This window comes from Lepidochelys kempii, chromosome 1 (assembly GCF_965140285.1).
Source record: "Lepidochelys kempii isolate rLepKem1 chromosome 1, rLepKem1.hap1, whole genome shotgun sequence".
Lineage (NCBI taxonomy): Eukaryota > Metazoa > Chordata > Testudines > Cheloniidae > Lepidochelys > Lepidochelys kempii.
The window spans coordinates 280,477,155-280,500,054 of record NC_136380.1 but is presented as its reverse complement, the minus strand read 5'-3'; the positions used below and the strand labels follow the sequence as shown (position 1 = coordinate 280,500,054).

At 40.3% G+C, this 22,900-nt stretch overlaps 1 protein-coding gene across 8 annotated transcripts in view; it reads right to left on the bottom strand.

Annotated features, from left to right (window-relative positions):
• Positions 1-22,900, bottom strand: part of PPP1R12A (protein phosphatase 1 regulatory subunit 12A) — a 221,737-nt gene that overhangs the window by 29,439 nt on the left and 169,398 nt on the right. For 6 of the 8 annotated variants that reach the window (XM_073327672.2, XM_073327674.2, XM_073327676.2 and 3 more), the window contains 6 exons: positions 21,423-21,620; positions 21,060-21,225; positions 19,724-19,842; positions 16,848-16,913; positions 2,958-2,974; positions 824-965 (listed from right to left, as the gene is read on the bottom strand). In XM_073327672.2, coding sequence (XP_073183773.1) covers positions 824-965; positions 2,958-2,974; positions 16,848-16,913; positions 19,724-19,842; positions 21,060-21,225; positions 21,423-21,620 — 708 coding nt within the window. Of the gene's footprint in view, positions 1-63; positions 108-823; positions 966-2,957; positions 2,975-16,847; positions 16,914-19,723; positions 19,843-21,059; positions 21,226-21,422; positions 21,621-22,900 lie in introns of all 8 variants that reach the window. The other 2 variants (XM_073327675.2, XM_073327673.2) reach the window with 2 other exon arrangements.

Below are 22,900 nucleotides of genomic sequence, written 5' to 3'. Positions count from 1 at the left end.
CCCTCAAAGGAGAAACTTTTGTCGTTTATATTACAGACAAGAAGAAATGTATGATAATTTTACCTTATATTTCCATAATACAGAAAACAGTCTGAAACATTTTCCTCCTAAAAAAAAATCTCATCTTGACAATAAGTTGAACAGTTGCTCATTTCTTGACAAGTATCTTCTAGTTTTCAACCAACAAGACTAGATTTTACATTGTACTAGCAAGTGCACCAAACAAAAGGCTCCATTATAGATGTCAAGCAATTCTACCATCACCTTTAGCCACAAGGACCAAGGTAGTGATATGTGGTGTCATTTGGCTCCTCTGGACCATCCCCTTCTCTTGCAGAGGTGAATGCAAGGGCCAGAAGCTCCTATATAGCCAGGGAGAAGGATACGATTCTTCCTTTGCCTCTGAGGAGTTCCAACTTGAGTTACTTAGGGTATGTCTACACCTACCAGGGATCAACGCTGCAGCAATTGATGCACCAGGGGTTGATTTAGCGGGTCTAGTGAAGACCCACTAAATTGCCTGCTGATCATTCTCCCGTCAACTCCGGTACTCCACCGGAACGAGAAGCGTAAGGAAGTTGACAGGAGAGTTTCTCCCATCAACCCAGTGCTGTGCAGACACCGCAGTAAATCGACTTAAGCTACGTAGCTGGAGTTGCATAACTTAGGTCGACTTACCCCCGCAGTATAGACCAGACCTTAGGCTGAGGCAGGATTTGGGACTTAACGTGAGTAATCTGATTACTTCAGGACAGAATTTATGGGGGAAAAAAAGACCACAAATAAAGGTTTATTTTAATATCAGAACTACTGGCCCAGATACCTTTTTAAAGTCAGTTGCATCTTCTTTTTCTAGCCTACTGCAATATGGTTTTCGTTCTTCGAAGTAACTGTGTGACCCAGACCGCCCCAGCAGCGAATCATAACGGTCTCCTGATGATGTGCTGATTGATCCTGCATCATATCTTTCAAAGTAGTAAAGGTCATTATTTCCATGACATTGCTAACATGGTGCAGTGTATCACGCATACGTAGTTTATTCATAACATTATCTCCTATCCTCTCTCTAACTGGTGGAAAGCATTTTTAAAGTTTTCTTTCTTCCATTCAGCATTAAGATCTATTTCATATGAAAACAGGTTTTCTGACTGCCAACGATGGCTTAGGGAGTGCAAAATTAGCCTTCTATGTCAGAATTTCTTTTGAATTAAAATACATTCCTTCAAGACATTTTTGCATGATTCTGAAGACGACCTTGTCAAGATTATTTAAAAGAGGGCTTCAACTTTTCTTTGCTTGTTCATCTTTTATAAGGACTGAATTATTATTAACCTCAAAAAGATCAGCCAAGTCATGTCTGGTCTTTCCAGTTTTACTGGAGGACCTCAGGGAATTTTCAAGGATATTAATTGAGAGTTCAACTACCTTAACAGAAGCAATGCGGTTCCTTTAACAAAGGCTTCTTTTATTCAATATTAGTCATTGAAGTAAAATAGATATTTAAAAAAACCCACCAAATGGCTTTAAACAATCTGATCAAAAATCTGTTCCCCTTCCCATTGCTAAGCTTGCACGGTTCAGCTGTTGTAATGTCCTCATTTAACACAGAGGTTTCTAGCACAGACAGGACCTGACTTCTTAATGTTTTTTTTTTCAAAAGCAGATTGTATTTTTGTCTATTTTTGAAGAAGTTTTTCAGGCCATTTTTCATAAAGCAGCTACAATGAGTATACGCCCATTTTTTCCTTTGCAGGTTTTGTTTAAAAGAGTCGACTATAAATAAAATACTTAATAGTTCAGGATTTTTGCAATATTACTTCCTTAAGATTAACTCCTCCAAATGGATGAGTTAAGTGGCATTTTCAGACTATTTCTAATGTTCACTGACTTTGCATTTCATGTCTACTGAATGCAGCCTGCTTTGCTTCCCATTGAGTGTGTCACTCCAGAATGCTCCATATTCAGTATCAATCCACCGATCAGAGCAATGGCACTAGCTTACCAAAAGCCAAGTCATATTCGCATACATTCATTGTTATTTAAGAAATGTTTTTGTACGTAAGTAACATCTAGACATGCACATTATTAGGGGTGAGGAATGCATGATTTGTTTCTCTCTGACAAGTAAACTCCAATTTCCAGCTGGAAGACACGATACCAGCTATGTGGAAGCCAGACACACAGTTTAAGGCAGAGAAGGAGAGCCTGGACTAGTCAGACCAAAATTTTAAAAAGCTAGTAAATATTAATGCACTCCTTATTTGGGTGCTATGTACCACACTTCCATACTTCCAGCAGAGATTTTTCCTGGGAGCCTTCTACTCCACCAACATTTAGGGCAACAGAAGCAAGATCTGACAGAAAACAAACACCATCTTATCTAACGTATACTCTACACCTTATGTCTTAAAAATTTAGGCCAAGATTTTCTGAAGTGACTGAAGATTTGGGTTTTCATCTTGAGAAACCTTCAAGAAGCCTGATTTTCAGAGGTGGCAGCACTTTCTGAGCATGAAGCCCCTTACAGTGTCTCAAACTGGGTATCCAAGAATTGAGAGTCAAAAGCACTTGACGTTTATGAAAATCTTAGCTTTGCATTATAAATTGCATCAGACACAGACTGGATTGATTATGTTCTGCAAAGTACCAAGCATATTTTTGGTGCAGTATAATTAAATAATTCAGCACATAACCTAAACAACATTTTGAACATATCTTCAGGTCCCCTCTAATCTCCCACCTGCCTGAATGTGTAAAAAGTCAATTCTATGGCTTTATTACTATATTTTATATAAAACATACTAAATCTTTACAGCATTAACATTTTTTTCCGAGCTTAACCTAACCAACTATTGATAGCAAAGTAGGATTTGTAAATTAAGAACTTAAAAAACAGAATATGAGTCAAAAAGATTTCTGTTTTATAAATAAATGATTTGTTTAAATCAAACACATACCTTGAAAGACTATCACTCTGGAAAAAAGAAGAAAAAAACATTTGGACAAACTGGTATTGGTACATTCATTAAATATCATATTCAACATATCCGTGAACAAATGTAGCATGGCCGACTTGTGTTAAAGCACAGGAGAAGCTGAATGTTATTCAACCATGTATTATCTGAACACCATGTACAGCTTCTTTTTGTTATGGCTATAGAAAAAAAGGAAATGTGCTAAAATATATTTGCCAGAAAAATGTTTTGCAAAGAAGTTAGTACAGACTGATTAGAAGGCTTAGATTTAAGCATGATCAGAAACGTTAGAATAGTTTGAGAAGTATGTAAATTCCGCAGTTTCCCTGCCATTTGGCAAACCTATTAAATAAGACATAAGGATTTTGTTCACTTCCAATCCTCTTCCTCCTACCCTTTATTTTTTCATTGGAGAACAGTAGTTTAAGAGCTCAATTGTCTGAGTCACTACATATCATCCTGAACAACATTCAGTGCATCCTAGAAAAATATTGGCATTACTGTTATTTAAACAGGAGTAAACTGGGTGGGGAATCTGAACTGCTGCCCCAACAATATGTAACAAAATGAAACCATTTGTACACAGCTACTCAATTTAAGTTCATATACAAAAGAGTAATTTAACAGGTTCCCAAATTACACAGGAGTTTGCAGACACAGGAAAGCCTCACATGTTGGGTCAAGAACCAAATTTAATCAAATTGTATGTGCGGGAATGCACTTTAACACAAAAGAATGTGTAGTTCTCTGTTATTTTTCCTTTGAATGATCAATATAATTGTATTGTTTTATGAATGCAGGTTCTTTCCAGTGACTATAATGCCACCTGCACATTCCCAGCAATGTTCATCTGCTAGGCTGGCTTAAGATTTGGTTTTGTTTCCTTTTTTACATCTTTATGATGTATGGGAGAATTTCTGAAAGGGCTGGATTGTTTGTTGTCCTGTAAGGAGCAAAACAAAAAAATCCAAATACCTCATTTTTCCTCTTCCCCTCCGAGATATTCAACAGTGCTAGCATTGACTTAACTCTACTCCCACTAAATTCAATAGCAATACTCCCTCCCCCCTTCGTTTCGGTGGGAGTGAAGTTAGGCTAATGCTGCGCTCTTTTGAAGGTTCCACTCTATTTCTGAGTCAGAGATTTTAAACCCTGCTGCATGAGAGAGACACTGGAATGGATTTTAAGCAACAGGCTGCAATTTTATTAACATTGGTTGGAGGCGGAACGTGACCACACTTCTCAAATACCAGGCATTTAACTGGGGCCAGTGTGGAGTTACAGAGCTCCCTACATAACTAATAACCCAGGGCAGACCCCGCAGCCTAGTGCCAGGACTCAGGGAGCTATAAAGCAGGGGTTCTCAAACTGGGGATCAGGACCCCTCAGGGGGTCACGAGCTGTCAGCCTCCACCCCAAACCCCGCTTTGCCTCCAGCATTTATAATGGTGTTAAATATATTTAATTGTTTTTAATGTATAGGGGGGAGGGGGTTGCACTCAAGAGGCTTGCTGTGTGACAGGGGTCACCAGTACAAAAGTCTGAGAACTCCTGCTATAAAGCGTACCAAGGGTGTGTGTGTGTGTTGCCGGGTGGGGGTGGGGTAAGAGAAAAAGCTCAGTCTGAAAAGAATGCTGGCTTTCCCTTCTCCTTACAAGCACAAGGTCTGGGAGCTGGTCCTTTTAGATTTTATCTGCATTGGCCCAAGTTACAACAAACTAACCAGACCCATATTATCTCTTAATATTGGAGTTCCAAATTCTATTTGTTATCCCAACTGCACCTCCACAGTGCTGTAAGGAAAGCAAAAAACCCTTATCTGACCCATGTCTAATTTGGCCCAATAAGAAAAGTTTCCTTCCTGATCCCAAAACCCAGGTGATCAGTAAGACCTGCATCCTGGAAACAATCCCCTATCTAGAACTACAGGGAGGGAGAGGGGCAGTTGAAGAGGCAGGGAGTCTTGAAGCCTCGGGGAAAAGTTTCAATAGTTTGGAGAGCAGTGGGGGAGGAAAAATCAGCTCCTACTTTTTCTCCCCAGCCTAACAACAGGATGCAAGAACCCAAGGAAAAGGAGGGGCATCTGGCATCTTTGGAAATGCACATTCTACCATCACCCCCGGGGGCAGAACATCCTTTTTTCTGATCCAACTAACATCCCACCCACTCAACCACAGAGGAGGGAGCATTTCTCAGGCATGGCCTCTTCTCCCTCCTCCTCACTTCTGGGACAGTGCATTCCCTGTGCAGTCTGACCAAACATTGCCCTCCACCCACCCCGACCAGGAAAGGATTGTTGTTGTTGTTGCCGCCTTTATATTAACGTTGCTTATTATTTTCCCCTCTTGCTCCCTTTCAAAGTTTTTCTGTCTCAACCAAAAATATTCCGCATTTAATAAATACTGCTAGAAGATTACATTAACCCTTTGAACACTGGCATTTTTGGACTGACAGTGACGTGGGAGCTCAGGAAGACATATCTGCAGCATTCAGAAGGTTTTTCAAAGAGTTCTGCAGAAAGTGAGTTTTGGTGAGACGTTTCCAACACAGATATCTGTGAACATTCACATCACACATGAGACTATTTGAACGCTGTAGCAAATTTTCAGTTGTCAGTCTGAAACTGACAAAACTGAACAGAGTCTGGTGCCTAATTTTATCCATCAGTTTTCCATTATTGTTTGTGCATTGTTAATCACACTGCTTCATTTTTTCCGCATCTCTAAACACCATTCACACTACTGGGGCCATATAAACAACACAAGAAAAATTGCAGAATCTCATGAAAACATGTATTGAGTTCACCATAGAAGTCTTGTTGACCCTTAGGACAATTATCAGTAAAGAAAATAAAATGGGGACATATGTACACTAATCGTACCTTGAGTCACTCTTGTTACTGAGCAGTTTTTATAAAACTGCCACAAACAGATGATTTGAAAGCTAAAGAACAAGACTGGAGTGCAGTATTAAATCAAAGTCACTTGTGTCAATCTTTGGTGGCTGCCTAGGTGGAATTTAAACATCCAGTGACATTTGTTATCCTAATATTGGCAACCTCAAGCTTCCATAAGTTACGACTCAGTACTCAAAAAATGACTTTCTATTCTATTTTGATTCTTATACTTTATCCATTACTGTGGTGTTGGATTAATCATCACAAGACTTTAAAAATAAATTATATCTGCATTTTGCCTGCCTGGAGATTTTTGAGCCTATGATGGCATGTGGCGCATCAGCAACTACCCATAGCAAAAATCCTTAAGCTGAAGATAGGACACTAGATGGGGAAGGCTCTAAGTTACGACAGAGAATTCTTTCCCAGGTGTCCAGCTGGTGGGTCTTGCCCCACATGCTCAGGGTCTAACTGATCATCATATTGGGGGATGGGAAGGAATTTTCCCCCAAGTCAGATTGGCTGAGACCCTGGGGTTTTTTCAGTTTCCTCTGCCGCATGGGGCACAGGTCACTTGCAGGTTTGAACTGTAAATGGTGGATTCTCTGTAACTTGGTGTCTTTAAGCCATTGTTTGAAGACTTCAGTAACTCAGCCAGAGGTTAGGGGGTCTATTTGAGGAGTGGGTAAGGTTCTGTGGCCTGAAATGTGGAGGAGGTCAGAAGATGATCATGATGGTTCCTTCTGACCTTAAAGTCTATGAATACCCTTATATCCAATTTGCATGTGAAAAGGCAAAAACAGAAAGGGAAGCCTCCCTCGGACTGCTGGGTGGTGATCAATCTGTCATTCCCTCACAATTAAGGCTAAGATTTTGTCACGGTTATTTTTATCCAATGTCACAGACAGGTAACTGGCAAGAACCAAAAATTCACAGAAGCCCCTGAACCGTCCCTGACTTTTATTAAAAATAACTATGACAAAATGGGGAGGGAGGAGGGTCCAGCATCCACTGCTGCTAGGGGCTCCAGGGTTCCTCACACCCATGGTGGCTGAGAGCGCAGAGTCCCCACTGCTGCCAGGAGCATCTTGGAGCCATGGGGTCTGCCTGCACCAACTAGGAGCTATGGGCCACCTCCCCCGCCAGCTGACAAATTCTGCCCCACCACCCTGAAGCTGAAGCAGGATTCCATAACAAAATGTTAGCCTCTCTCTCAACCTGTGAGGTGGGAGATCTGTCTTTCCTTCCTTCTCTATCTGTCTTCCATATCTCCCTCTCATCAAAGCTTTCACCACTCTCCCATTCTCCATGCCTGCTCTTGCCATCTTCTGTCCTCCACATTGACGTCTGCCCCTCACATAATCAATGCCTGCCCTCCAATATTACTTTGTTCCTGTTACCCTTCCTCTCTGTCTGTCCTCCAGCATTCCCTCGATCCCTCTTAATTATTCCCACCACCACCATCCTTATATCTCCTGTTCCCTCACTATCTCCTTCCTGTGCCATGCATAATGAAAAGGAAGGCTTGTCAATTGAGATAACAGTAGCCTCATTTCTATGTTCAAAAGCTTAGGGAAACACTGGTAATCTTAATGAGGGCAACCTGGCTTAAACGCTATTGAAAGTAATGAAAGAGTGGCAACAGTTTGTGAAATGAAAACTTTTAAAATAACACCTAACATCAGACTTGCAATATTATCATGAGAGTTGGCAGTTCCGTGAGGGCTTTAATCTTTGTCAAGTGTCCTGGCCAACATTCCAGTTCTAGCAAATCAGGTTCTAACATTCCAATTTTTGAGCATTATTTTTGCTAAAAGGCCAAATAGCTATCCCAAAATAATATCCAAAATAAATCATAGATTGCAATTTACAAGACCAAATTAAATTCTGAAGTACATTCTAATTAGTAAAAAGATACAGAATAGACTAATTGCTGAAGACTACCTGAGCACAATAAAACAACACATCGCTAAAGTAAATACCTCCCCTACAGCAAACCAGCAATAAACCATGTCATTCAGGCATGTCTGGCGGCAACAGTGTGAACTGTTCAGTGATATTGCTCTGGAATTCACATTATAAAAATCAGTGTTTATGACAACTTAACTACTGAAGTAACTTCTACTAGTTACATTATTTTGTCACCTTCCTCCTTGAAATCCATCCTAGTTCTGAAAAGATTTCATTGCTAGTGATATGACAAATGATCAATTTGGACAAAACTTTTCAGTCTTTCCTTGGCTTGTATTCACAAAAAACAGATCTGATTCACCAGTGCAGAAAATGGATGTGCTTATTTTCACTGAGTCCTGGCTTACAGGCAGCACTGCTTCCTAACCCCCTCTCTGTCCCTACTCAGCATTCAAACCAATTTAAGGGTTTCTAGAACTTGACACTTAGAATAACAGACGTTATTGGTAATCAACCTGTAGCATTTCTCTAGCACAATGCTACACTGATGAATTGTATTCCAGACCAATGCATTCCCTCTTGAAATTGAGACTACAAAGGGATACCAATTCAGAAAATGAGCATAGAGAGCAGTGAACAGTACTGGTATACTGTAATTAAATATAGGGCTTCAAAGAAAGACCTTTAATATTTTAGACTGAGGTATTGCAGAACCATTTGCAGACAAGGGTTTTTTGGGTTTTTTTCCCCAGTTTACTCAGCAATTTATCTTTATTTCTTGTGTGGGTCTAAGTTTATCTTCCTTGTGAGAGCACAGATTTCCTATAAGTAGCAAGGTATTTTGAATTTATGTGCTGTATTGGGAAATCCTTGCTCCTGGCACAGAAGAGCTGAAGTAAAATTATATTATGATGACCTTCAAGTTATAAACTCTTGCTGTTTGTCTTTTTTTCTTTAAAAAAAAATAGGGATGAATTATCAGCTAACTAGTGAAAATGCAGTTCTGTACAGGGAACATCAAAGCGTAGACTGAGGACTTATTATAAACAACTTTTCAAAGACCTCTGATGTTGAAAAATATTTAACTCATTTGTCAGGTTCCTTACAGAGTTCATGCCAGAAACCATTCTGTTTAAAGTCTATTTCAACTTTCTTTGTAGCATCTGCAAGACTTGTTCTTGACCTCTTCCCTTCAGTTTAAATTCTTGAGTTACCGCCAAGGCTGTCAGAACTTTATAACTGCCATCTTCTATCTCTGTCTTGTAACTTCACTAGGCAATGAAAGCATCAGCAGCACCACTTAAGGGAGTAACAGAGAACTTCATTATCTCAAATGATTTTTATTTTCTGACCAATATGTAAAATAAGCAGCAAAATCAAATGATTTCAAACTGTATTTAAATATTTTCAAAAACATGTTATGAATTTTTATTTCCCTCATAACCTGTATGGATTATTGGGACTGGTGGTTTGGGTATGCAGAAGTGAGAAAAACATCAGTTTTTCCAATATTAATCATCATAGTAAAGGTGGGCAAGTAAATTTTGTGCTTGGGACAGTAAGTTTACACAACAATTGTGCACAGGTGCCTTGGAGGTAGGAGTTTTTCAGCTTCTCTCTAAGCACCACACACAGCAGAGGGTTTATGATTATTTCATAGAATGTGCAGTATTTAGAACCACTTGAAAAGAAGCAGAGATTTCACTTTTTGTCATGGAATTTAGGAAGGAGACTGCATATCAATCGAAAGTCAGTATTCAAAACGTTTTCTTATCTGATTTCTTTAGAGATGGCCAAAATTGTCACAAAATATTTAATTACTAGTTTAAGATTTCAGATTCAAATTATTATTAATAGAATGGTTGCTATTTAACTGTAGGAACAAGAGACTTGAAGTCTGCTTAGCCTTAGAATGGGACTGAATTGTAAAAGACTGTCAGAACTCTAGGCCCATACCAGCATTGAAAACGCTGGGAACAGAGGTAAGAAAGAAGCAGCAGAATTTGCACAATATTTTGAACACACAAATATAAGATGTGGGGTTAATGTTTTGAACAAGATGCAAACTAAAAGCACTTTCACAAGTTCAAAGCAATTACACCCCAAACCCAATGTATTCTCTGGTAAAATGGACCTGAATTCTGCAGAACTCTGGCTGCATCAGACATCAACTTCAATTATATTTGAAAACAGTTTTTAATAGCCCTGTATTATTTATTTTAATATTAAACCAATTTTCATGCTGTCCCCATATTTTCTGATGATATACCAGATGTTTGTATAAACAAAGCATAACTCTAAATTGAAGGTACAGTTGTTGGAGAAGAGAACTCTCACATTTTCAGAGCTATTATTTGAAGTGGTCTGCAGACTCAGTAATAGGACACTGCAAAAATTTAGAACTGGTTAATATTTTTAAGGTGCTCTCCACAACCATAAGCAACAAACAATTTTTAAAAAATGAAAGATTGGACATTGCAGCCCATTTCTGTGACAGGACATGGAATATGCAGCAAATTCTATGGCTGCAGAATTACAGAATACATGAATGGAGCCCCACCTACTCCTTTGGCTTCTACTCTATTCATACAAAAAATGCGTGTTAATGGTAAGGTTGAGAAATTAAGCACTCATATGCCAGGAAATGAGAGGTAAGCTTCAAAATCAACCTTAACTCTGCCTCCAACTCTCATACGTATGCCTTAAAATATCAAAATTAATCAAAATATAGTTTGTAGTAATACCAGCTAGAATTTGTTATACAACCCTACCTACAACTCAGTACACAACAGTCACACAATTCATGTTTGAAGAAAAGAGTTTAAATAACTTAAGTTATGAACATTCAAAGTTAAATGACCCATAACTAGAGACAGTTCAGCTTTCTAAGAAGTTCTAATGGCAAATGATAAGCCTCAGTGTGATAGATTCATACGGTTAAAGCTTTACAATTACTGAAGTGATTTCTCAAATTTCACCTCTGCCTCAAATCTCAGTGTTATCTACAGAATAAGTATGAACAAAACTCATTCATTCATTTTCCCCCCCCAAAGATGCAAGTATAAACTTTCTGAATAGAACGCAAAAAGCTTTTTCATTCACCCACACCAGTTGTGCTTAAGTTTTCCAGAACAATTCAGTTCCTAGCTAAGAAGCTGCAGGGAAATTCCCAGCCTACAAGGCACTAAAGTGGTTAAGCTATCAACAAATCTAAAAGGAAGTAATGAAGCATGTTGGCATTCTATATGATAGTTTATGCTATGGTGAACATTTTCCTCCCTTCAGCAAGGAGGCTCAATTTCCAACTAGTTCTCCTGCAACTCTGATGCTGGAATCTGCTTTTCTGGAAGAAGCACTTCTTCCCTGCATCTGACAAGTAATATAGTTTCTAGCCCGATTAGCAGGTTTTTTTTGTTGTTTTTTTCCCTGGCTCATTGTATCAAATATTCCTTTTACTTTCTTAAAAATTATTATTCCCACCCCTTGTCGGGATTCTCTTTACGCAGTTATCTGTTTCTCAACTTGCTTACACTACCTGGCTACTGTATTGTGCACCATGCTGAAATGGTTCAGCTGGAGGTAGCATCATTTGGAAAAGCAAGAACTTAGCCCACCACTTCTTCTTTGATGAACAAGGAGCATGGTGTTCAGCCAGTCCAATCCTGTGTAAAAATTAGGTTCTGGACAACATTTAGTAGTGGTACAGTGTGTAGCTTTATTTGAGAAGTTCATTAATGAAATCCCGCAAGTTAGCATCCACACAGCTTTGCTTGCATCACTCTGCCCCCACCTCTCTGAATCTAACCTACATGCTTTCATCAAGAGATTAAAAAAATATATTCAGTTGCCCACACACACAGTGTATTAAAAAGCACTTACACAATTTTAGGCTTGATTTACTATTGTATTACTTTGGCTTTATATTCACGTAACTCCTTTGAAATTACCATAATCACATATCAGACTACAATTCCACAGAAAGAAATAAGGAAGAAGTAACGCCCAGTGTAGCAACATGAAAGAATAATTACAGATCTGAGAGCAACAAAGAATCTGCACTGAAGACTGATGAAGAAGAAAGGAAATATGAACACACAATCCATTAGGCTTGTAGAAAAGATACAAAAGCAGCAAAAAAGAGGACAGAATGAATCATTTAACCAAAGTGGCTGAGGAATGTGTAATGACACTGATACAAACACAACAACTGATTCACTAGTGTGTTACTTCTATGTTTCGGTCAACAGAAATGTATTCTCTTATGCCATATGATGGTATAGATTAAGATATAATAGTTTTTTTCACCCACACTCACAGATTTCAAAGCTTTCTTCCTTTGCAACTGTCAGGGTTCCTTCCCCACTCTGAACTCTAGGGTACAGATGTGGGGACCCACATGAAAGACCACCTAAGCTTATTCTTACCAGCTTAGGTTAAAAACTTCCCCAAGGTACAAACTTTGCCTTGTCCTTGACCAGTATGCTGCCACCATCTAGCGTTTTAAACAAAGAACTGGGAAAGAAACCGCTTGGAGACATCTTCCCCCAAAATATCCCCCCAAGCCCTATACACCCCCTTTCCTGGGGAGGCTTGAGAATAATATCCTAACCAATTGGTTATAAAATCATCAAAGACCCAAACCCCTGGATCTTGGAACAATGGAAAAAATAAGTCAGGTTCTTAAAAGAAGGATTTTATTAAAAAAAAAAGAAAGGTAAAAATCATCTCTGTAAAATCAGGATGGAAAATACTTTACAGGGTATTCAGATTCAAAACACAGAGGATCCCCCTATGGGCAAAACCTTAAAGTTACAGAAAACAGGAATAAACCTCCCTCTTAACACAGGGAAAATTCACATAAAACAAAAGATAACTAATCTGCCTTGCCTGGCTTACCTATACTGGTTGCAATACTGGAGACTTGGATTAGGATGGGTTGGAGAAGATGGATTTCTGTCTGGCCTCTCTCAGTCCCAAGAGAGAACAACCCAGTAAATAAAGAGCACAAACAAAAGCCTTCTCCACCCCCAAGATTTGAAAGTATCTTGTCCCCTTATTGGTCCTTTGGGTCACGTGCCAGCCAGGTTAGCTGAGCTTCTTAACCCTTTACAGGTAACAGGATGTTGCCTCTGGCCAGGAGAGATTTTATAGCACTGTATACAGAAAGGTGGTTACCCTTCCCTTTATATTTATGACAGCAACAAGATTACGTCAATTCCCCATAATATACTTTCTTGAAGACTAGTAACCTTGTGCTGGTATTTTTCTAGAATGAAGAATTCAAGTAGATTGTGCTCTCCACTTCAGCTTCCCTGTGATATTACCAACTGTTATTAGTACCCACTCATTTATGTATTCTTCAAGAAAAATGTAGAAGACTCAAAGTTTGTGCACCATTAGTCACAGCAAAGAATTTTGCCAGAAAAACCGAACAGATGAAACTAAGGATGTTGACAAGGCAGAAAAAGACAGACAGTTAGCTTTTCTGTAACTGGTGTTCGAGATGTGTTTTTCATGTTCATTCCATATTAGGTGTGTGCGCTCGCCCCATGCACCGGTGCTGGAAGTTTTTCCCCTCAGCAGTATCCGCAGGGGACCGGCTCTGACGCCCTCTGGAGTGGTGCCCGCATGGCGCAGTATAAGGGGTACCACTGGCTCCCCCCACCCTCAATTCCTTCTTGCCAGAAATTCCGACAGTGGGGAAGAAGGGTGGGTTAGGAAATGGACATGAGCAACACATCTCAAAGAAAACCAGTTATGGAAAAGGTAATGGTCTTCTCTTCAAGTGCTTGCTCATGTCCATTTCATATTAGGTGACTCCAAAGCAGAACCCCTGAAGGTGGGTAGGAGTTCATGGATGTGTAGATTGCAATACAGTTCTGCCGAACCCAGCGTCTTCTCTGGCCTGCTGAGTGGTGGCATAATGAGTGGTAAACATGTAAACAGAGGACGTTGCGGCTCTACAGATGTCCTGGATAGGGATGTGTGCCAGGAAGGCCATCAAAGACGCCTGCACCCTCATCAAGGGGGTTCTGACAATCGATGGCGGCAGAACCCCAGCCAGGTTGTAACAGATCCTTATGCACTACATAATCCAACTGGAAACCTCTGCGAAGACACTGGGAGAGTTGAGTTGATTTTTGGAAATGCTTGGTAGGTTCCAAGTAAAAAGCCAAGGCCCTCTGGACGTCCTGGGCATGAAGACCCTCTCCTCACTGGTCTTGTGTGGTTTGGGACAGAACACCAGAAGGAAGATATCCTGGTTCATATGGAAGGCTGGGTGGAGCCACAACTGAACCTTATCTTTGTAGAAGACCATGTATGGAGGTTCTGAGGTCAAGACTTTAATTTCAGCGACCCGTCTTGCCAGCATCACCACCACCAGGAACACAACCTTCCATGACAAGTGGGAAAGGGAGAAGAAACTCAGTGGCTCAAAGGGTGGGCCAGTGAGCCTAGAGAGGACCAAGTTAAGATCCCACTGCAGGACAGTACAGGACTCTACCTGCGGGAAGAGTCTCTTGAGCCCTCTCAAGAATCTGACCATCATGTCATGGGAAAACACCATCCATCCCTGGATCGGCGGGTGAAAAGCGGAGATTTCCGCTAGATGCGCTCTAATGGAAGATTTCAGAGTAGCAGCTGTGTTAGTCTGTATCTGCAAAAAGAAAAGGAGGACTTGTGGCACCATAGAGACTAACAAATTTATTTGAGCATAAACTTTCGTGAGCTACAGCTTACTTCATTGGAATGCATCCGATGAAGTGAGCTGTAGCTCACAAAAGCTTATGCTCAAATAAATTTGTTAGTCTCTAAGGTGCCACAAGTCCGCCTTTTCCTTTTTCTAATAGAAGAGTGTGCCAGGCCCTGGTTCCTCAAGTGGAGGAAGTAGTCTGGACAGCCTGTTGACAAGCTTCCAGGTGGATTTTGTGGCTGATGCAGAAGTCCCATAGACAGAGCGCCTTCTGACAGAGCTGACGAGTGAGCTCCCCCCCTTGCCTGTTGATGTAGAATATCGAGGCTGTGTGGTCCGTCAGGACTCGTACCACCTTGCCCGACAGCTGGGGCAGGAAGACTCTGCACGCCAGCTGGACTGCTCGGAATTCTTTGATGTTTATGTGTAACTGCGCTTCCTCTGGGGACCATATCCCCCGTGTCTGGAGATCACCGAGATGCACACCCCAGCTGAGATCAGAGGCATCCGACACCAATTCAATGGAGTGAGGGGGGTTGTCGAATGGAACTCCCTCCAGGACTGTCCTGTGGTCAGTCCACCATTGTCTGGGGAATGGTAACTATCTTTTCCAGGGGGTCTCTGGACTGGGACTAGACTGTCCCCAGCCATTGTTGCAGGGGATCTGCGTTGGGTATACCGGGCCATCCACGCCTCACACTACTCAACCGGTACCGGGACATCCAACTGGACCGGGAGCTACTTTGAGCCATTGCTGGGAGGATCGTCCTGAGAAGGGAGACCACCTTTTTGGAGACTGGCGATGAGGGCCTGGCGATTGGTGGTCTCTGGTGCCCGATTGGTCCCGGGCCCCTGAAGATGGTCTGGGCCGATCCAGGAGTTCTTGCCTGGTGGCACATGCCTCAAAGGGTCTGCACCAATCTATCAGCGAGGTAAGCCTTGAGTCCCTCGATTGGTGCCCTCAGTGCAGGGACTGAAGAGGGCTCTGCTGAGCCTGCCTCTCCGGTCCTGAGGTGTGATGGCTGCTCCAGGTGAACGCTGGCGGGACGTCCCTCTTGATGGGAACAGTACCACTGAGCTGGGGACACACGCATAGGTCCCAAAGGGGGTCTTCCCCAAGACCGGAGTACCACAGGAGCTGGTGAGGGCAGCACCAGGAGCGTCAGGATCTCCTGAGCTGCCTGAACGGCTTTGGGCATCGATGACACCTGAAGCTGTCTGAGGCCTACACCACTATCTGGAGTCATAGGTAAGGCATAGGATGGGCTGCACCGCTCTACTTGAGACTTCCCGAGGGGGATGTTGAGCTGCCCAACATGACTCTTGGCTCGCCCCCTGCCCTCTCCTTTCCCTTGCGTAAGGTAGGAGATCTTCCCCTCACAGTCTTTTTCAGTTTCTTGACCGGAGCCATGGAGGGAGACTGGAGCTGGCTTGTGGACGGCACCAGGGGAGTACTGTGCACGGATGCCACGGTGTGGAGTCGGACCACAGCTCCGGTGCTGGAGTGAGTGCCGACTCCATTAGGAGCGCTTTCACATGGATATCATGCTCCTTCCTCATCCTAGGTTTGAAGGACTTCCAGATACAGCACTTGTCACTTATGTGCCCCTCGCCTAAGCACCTTAGGCAGCTAGTATGTGGGTTGCTAACAGGCATAGGCCATCTGCAGCAATCGCAGGGCTTAAAGCCACTCGGGACTAACAAAGAGTTTGAGAACTAAGAAAACTACTATGAAGAACTATTTTACAGGATTTTAAAATTCACAAGAACAGAGAAGGAATCAATGCTAGCCGAAGCAGCAGACATTCCAGAACCGTCACTGGCGGCAAGAAAGAACTGAGGGTGCGGGGAGCCGGTGGCGCCCCTTATACCACGCCATGAGGGCGCCACTCCAGAGGGTGCCAGAGCCAGTCCACTATGGATATTGCTGAGGGAAAAACTTCCCGCACCGGTGCATGTGGTGACCACACACCCTTAACATGGAATGGACACAAGCAAGCACTCAAAGGAGAACTAAGAACTCCCTCAACTACTGGCCTAAGCATCAGTTAGAAATATCAACATTTACAACAAATTCAACTTACCTATACCTAAAATGTAAGAAAGGGGAAGGTAATACGCAGCAAACAACCACTATTAAAATATATTAAAACCTATCATTAAAGCCTGTAGTTCATTTATAGGCTAGAAGACATCATCTTTCACACAAAAAACTGCGAAGGAATTGGTACTGAAACATAACAACAAGACATGATTCAACAGATACCCCACTAGATGTGTTCTTATAACCAAATCTAACTGCAATGAAAGAAAATTAAAACAAAATCTGTCTTAAGAGATCACAATTGAATTAAAAATACCCAACAATTACCTGAGTTTCTTTCTTATTTGTTCCTTCTTCTGAATCAGACTGGTGTTCCTGTTCATTTTCATCACTCTGGAGAAAATAGTAGTAATAAAAATAGTAAACTTTTTAAATGCTATTTAGAGTTTTTAAACATTTCATATTTCTAAGGTCAACATTCAAGACAGAGGGCTGATCTACATTACTGCTTAAGTCGATATAACTTACATTGCTCAAAGGGGTGAACAAGACACCCCTCTGAGCAACACATTACAGCAACCTAAGCACTGTCCACACCAGCGCTATGTCAGCAGGAGGCGGAGTAATTATGCCAATGGGAGAGCACTCTCCTGTCAGCATACAATGTCTTCCCTAGATGTGCTACAATGGTGCAGCTGCATCAGTACAGCTATGCCAATGTAGCTCAGTAGGGTAGACTTGCCCAGAGTTTATTTGAATTAAATCTATTTGAACTGTAGTTTATATGCTGTATAAAAGCAACAGAAGCAAACACAAAAGGACAAGAATTTGTCCAAAAGTATCCCATAACATTCCTAGATGGCTTTGTTCTATTAAACAAAACAAAATGGCAGAAACATTGAACAAGTAGATGTTTTCAGTACTAGACTGATATATAATGGAAGAAAGTGGGATTATATAGTTGGCATAAGGAAACACTTGCTTTTACAAGAGACATTTGAACTCTTATTTTTAGAAACCATTGGGAGTATAGGCCTTCTTGTTAATTTGATCAGAATTGACTTTTCTTAATTACTTTCAATTATAAATACACAGCAATTTGCAGAGCACAGGATAACGGATCTACTTCTCACAAATTAAGTTTGTAGATTAAGAAGAGGGAGGGAATTTTGTTCTAAATTGATCACCATTGCTTATGTTTCTCAACTGTGAAACTACCCCCATTAATATTATCTGGCAGCAAAAGAGCTTGATATAAAAAGATATCTACTCTTGCCCACTAGACACTGGTTCAACTGCACTTGAAAGATTCTGAACTTTATTATTTTTATGGTGTAAGTATCATTCTAAAATTAGAATACTTTCTAGATCAGAAGAGTTTTAAAAACATCACAAACAACTTTGGGACAGTGGCTGAGGTCAGGGCTCTCTTCTCTGCACTATCTTAATAGACTGGACAAGGAAGGTATTTGTTTTATATACCAGTTCTACAAGCTTCTTCAGAGGAGTGAGGGGCCTTTTTTTGAAATCAAGGCTGGAAATCCAGAAGAGAATGGGCCTATCAGGCTCTTCTGAATTTTATCCTCAATTTCTTTTCTCTCATTCTCAAAACCCATGCCATGTATGCAATCCAAAAGGCATATTATTATTATTATTTGTATTACAGTAACACTTGGTGCCTCAACTCATTGTGCTAGACACTGTACAAATAGAGTAAGTGATAGTAATTATTTGTTTACCTATTGATCCTACCCAGATTCCTAGGAGAACTTTATGTTAATCTTTTGACATGTTGAATATCGACCATTTATTCCAACACTTCGTTTCTGAGCCAGTTTCTAAATTATGTCAATACTTTACCTCTTATACTATGACTTAGTTTTCTTAAATGCCTCTTGTGACAGACAGACTTTGTCAAAGGCTTCAAAAAAGTACAAATGTGTTATATCAACTGGTTTTCTTTAATCTACTATTTGCTCAAAGAATTCTAGTAGATTGAAGATGAATGATTTTGGTTTATAAAAGCTGTTCTGGTTTGTCCCAATTGCATCATGATCATGTACGTGTTTTAGAATTCATTCGATGAAGTGAGCTGTAGCTCACAAAAGCTCATGCTCAAATAAATTAGTTAGTCTCTAAGGTGCCACAAGTACTCCTTTTCTTTTTTCATTATTATAATTTGATATGCTTACTGCGTGGAAATGTTATCCCTTCAAAATAAGGTGTTTTCTAAAGGAATGATCAATACACCCCAATTTAGATGCGTTTAAATCTGAACCCAAGATACTGCTGCTTTCATTGTTTACTTGCACTCTACAAGTGGGCTCCATTAGCTTGTAGACCTATACAGAACAACTATATCTGAGTACATCAGCAAAAGTCATTTCAAGCATGCTAGGCCTATGGGTTTAACAACTGCTGTGGCCACACTTATGCAAAAGGCATGATAACCTATACAGTGGTCATCTCATTCTATAAGGAACAATGTCCTATGTATTGGTCATCTCATTCTATGTATTACTAATCTAAATGGCCTGGGAAGAAATCCCAGACAATACAGACCTCAACAATCCATGCTACTCCAACATGCTAACACATTTTATATAGAGAAAAACATGTTACAAGCAAGACTGCAACTATTTTTGGAAGCACCCACTAGTATGGGCATAGTTGAATCCATCTCATGATGTTTTATTTCCTGGGTTTTCCAGAAAGAATCATATTAAATCATATAACTCAGTGGTTCTCAAACTTTGGCAACCCCCATTTTTATTTAAAAATTTTCACAGACCCCCAAGTTCGCCGCTCAGCCCCAAGACCCTGCCCCCACTCCACCCTTCCCTCCAAGGCCCCACCCTCGCCCCACCTCTTCTTGCTCCCAGTCAACCCCTGCCCCTCCTGTTCCTGCCCCCTCCCCAAAGCATTTCCCATCCCTGCTCCTCCCAGCGCCTACTGCACGCTGCTGAACAGCTGTTCCCCGGTGTGAAGCGCTGGGAGGGAGGGGAGCAGTTGAGGAAGGGAGGGGGAGGAGTTGATCAGAAGGGCCCACGGATTCCCTAGAGTACCTGGGGATCTGCAGACCCCAGTTTGAGAAATGCTGATAAAACTCTAAGCTATTTCCTATTATTTTAATGTGATAATTTTATATAAATTCTAAATGCTATGAAATAGACGTATGTTTAGTTGTTTTAGCAGTTTCTCACATCTTGAGTCCAAAAGGAAACTCCTGTAGATCTTCGTTTTTCTCTTGGTCGCCGTCTTTCTCTTATTGATTTTGACTGTGATTTATCTTCTTCCTTTTCTTCTTCTTTTTTCCGGCCTTCTGTTAAGAATAACATTTTTAAAATATGACACAGAAATCATGTGATCTTCTGTAATATACAACTTACACGGTAATCTTAGAGCTGCTGGAATAAGAAGTTCAGTAGCCAGTTTTATAAATTACGTGGTAACACACACCTGCTCAGAACACAGTTGTGAAATATTGTTGTAAACACCATTAAAGTGGTCTGGCAAGTATTTTTGTATTTCCCAATTGCTTTCTGTAACATTCTACCTCAGTCACCTAACCAAAATATTTCAATATAATAGGAATACTTCTGACAACAATCTAGAGGTTGGTTCTAAGATTCAAGCTTTAAAACTTCTGTCTACTTTATTATGAGGGCATCTGACTCAAGAGAAACAAGCATAAAAGAACACCAGGCTACATTTCCTCACATAAATATTTCTTTAGTTATAGCATCAAGAATTCTGTGCAATTGACTTACGTTCATTTAAGCTTTCTTTACCCCAAAAATATATATCTCTCTTTTAGGACAATGTACTGAAATTTCCTGGATTTCATTAAGATTGTGCTAAGGGCTTCCTTCTTCCTTAATGGAAATTTAGTTTGAGGTCAGCATGGGCCTTACTGACAAACTCTCTCACTTTTGAGTTCTGATTTTTCACCTCTCACATGCTTTCAATAACTTGTACAAAAATAAGTATTATTCACGGTTGCACAAACAAAACATTTACTTCCTCTAATGTATTTTTAACTATTTGTTTACCCTTCTGTTAATACAACAAATCATACACAGCCAGCAGGTACTGTAGTAATCACTACCCTAACTTATTTATTTCAGTGCTTCCAGTCTTCACGGTTTTAAATGAAACTGTTAAAAGGTGAACCAAGGATGAGATAGAAAAAAAAGAAATAAAACATTCAAGGTGAAAGCACCCCTTTGCTTTGATTTTGGCTTCCTTGAACAGCACTCTTTTCCTCTCAGCAAACTCATAGAATTGCAACATAGTATTATGGAAATCTGACCCAAATTCAGAATCACTTCACGATAGAGGGAAATAAAGTATTATATATTGGGAGGCACCACTTGAAGATGGTTGCTTCAGAAGATAATTATCCTAGGGAGGCAGCGACTCTTAAAGTGGCCTTAAGAAATCCCTTACCTCATAACACATGCAGTTTAAGACCCTCCATAGAGGCAAAAGAGCCTCTAATAAATAAGGAAAGAAAAAAGTCAAAACATATAGTCCTACCTCTCTCATTTTCTTTTGTTCCACTTCTGGGATAAACAGAAGTTATACCTATAAGGCTGTTTGGTCTGTTTAGTTGACTTGAAGTAGAAAGAGAACTAGTGGAGGTGGAAAGCGAAGAGGATGATGAAGTAGTTGGAGTTGAAACTGGCCTATAGCGATGATAGGGCTGTTCAGCAGAGAAAAAGTAAATATTAATTTCCAAAGATTAAAAGGACACAGATAAAAATAAAGAATATTAACATAAGACATTTAAATAACTAAAGAAAACTTAAGTCTATTATAATCTTCGCACCACCAAACAAAAATTAAGATTTATACCACTTTATTCCAGTTACACCACTTAAAAGGAATAGTATGAGATACCTCCTCAAGAGTTCTGGAATATCTTTGTCTAAAGTCATCCTCTTTAGTTTCTGATTCCTTCTTGTCCTCCTGTTTTTCTTTGTCTTGTTTTTCCTTCTCCTCCTTCTCCTTTTCTTCATTCTCTTGTTCTCTGGTTCGTGTAGGACGACTTCTTCCTATAGTTTTTTCAGCTTCTTGAAGATCAGTCAGTGTTACACCCTGTGGGAAAAAAACAGAAGCAAAAAGCAACATTTCACTTTCAGTTTTTACTGTTATTGATGGCCAGTCTATAAACTCCTAAAACGGATTTAAAGTTTTTAACTCTGGAGTGTTTTTTTTGCATTTTGCAATTAACAAAACTTACTCTTCATTCTGTACCCTCAGCATGTACCTGCTAAAATGCAGATAAACAATGTCTGCTTCTGTGATATGATTTTCAATGGGACATTACACTCCTAAATCATGGAGCCACTTTTGAAAATTCCACCCTAGATCTTTTCCACTATATTATAAGCACTATTAATATTTTAGAGAGAATGTTTATGAAAATACAGTAGTATTCATTGTCTTAGACTGCTGAATTTAACAGGTGTTGAGCCTTCAGACATTCCACTACAACTGGAGTTGTGGGTCCTCAGCACATCTGAAAAAATCATGCCTGCAGCACTTAATACCCTTACATTTCCTCACAGTGGTTTCTGCTTACCTGAAAAAGGCTGAAACTTATCCTTAAGAATTTTCATGTTACTTTGAAGATAAGAATTTTCATGTTACTTTGAAGATAAGAATTTTCATGTTACTTTGAAGATTAAATTATCTGAGCCAGAGTAAGCTGTCTACTGCTATGGAAAAAGAACATCTCAAGAAAATGCCAGGTCTTCTCTTTCAGAGTTTCAGCCAGTGTGACTTACTGAAATTCTGATGATGCCACCTGCAAGGTGGGACTAAGGACTAGCATATGTGAGCTGGACCTATTATGTCCAGCATTGGTGGAGACTGTCAACATTTGCCTACGGAAGTCATTGTGTCAGCTGTTCTTAAAGAAACTGTTGTGTGGCCTCTTTTCATAAAGCCAGCTCTTGAAAAAGATCTTGCTGTCAATCTTTTTTTTCCAGGGAAGGGCATGGACAGACTTGTGGTAGGGTAGCTCTGATAGTTTCTTCAATTTACAAATTCTCTTGACATTAGTCAATCTGATGATAGGTTTGGTTTTAGATTAGAAAGTGCAATGATTATTTGGTTATTATTTGAGGATACCGAGGAGTTAGCGAGAGGATGTGGACTGCAACATATTCAATATACTGAGGACTCCCAGATCTGTCTCTCTTTCACATTTGGTATGGGCTAGTGCATTGGAACACGTATACTAGGGGCTATATGATTTTTAGGGATTAGAGGAGTTGTAACTGGCTACCACTCAATCCAGATAAGATGAGGATACTGTTTGTTGTTGGCTTGGGAGAAATAGCTGAAATATTGTATCAGTGCCTGAAATCAGT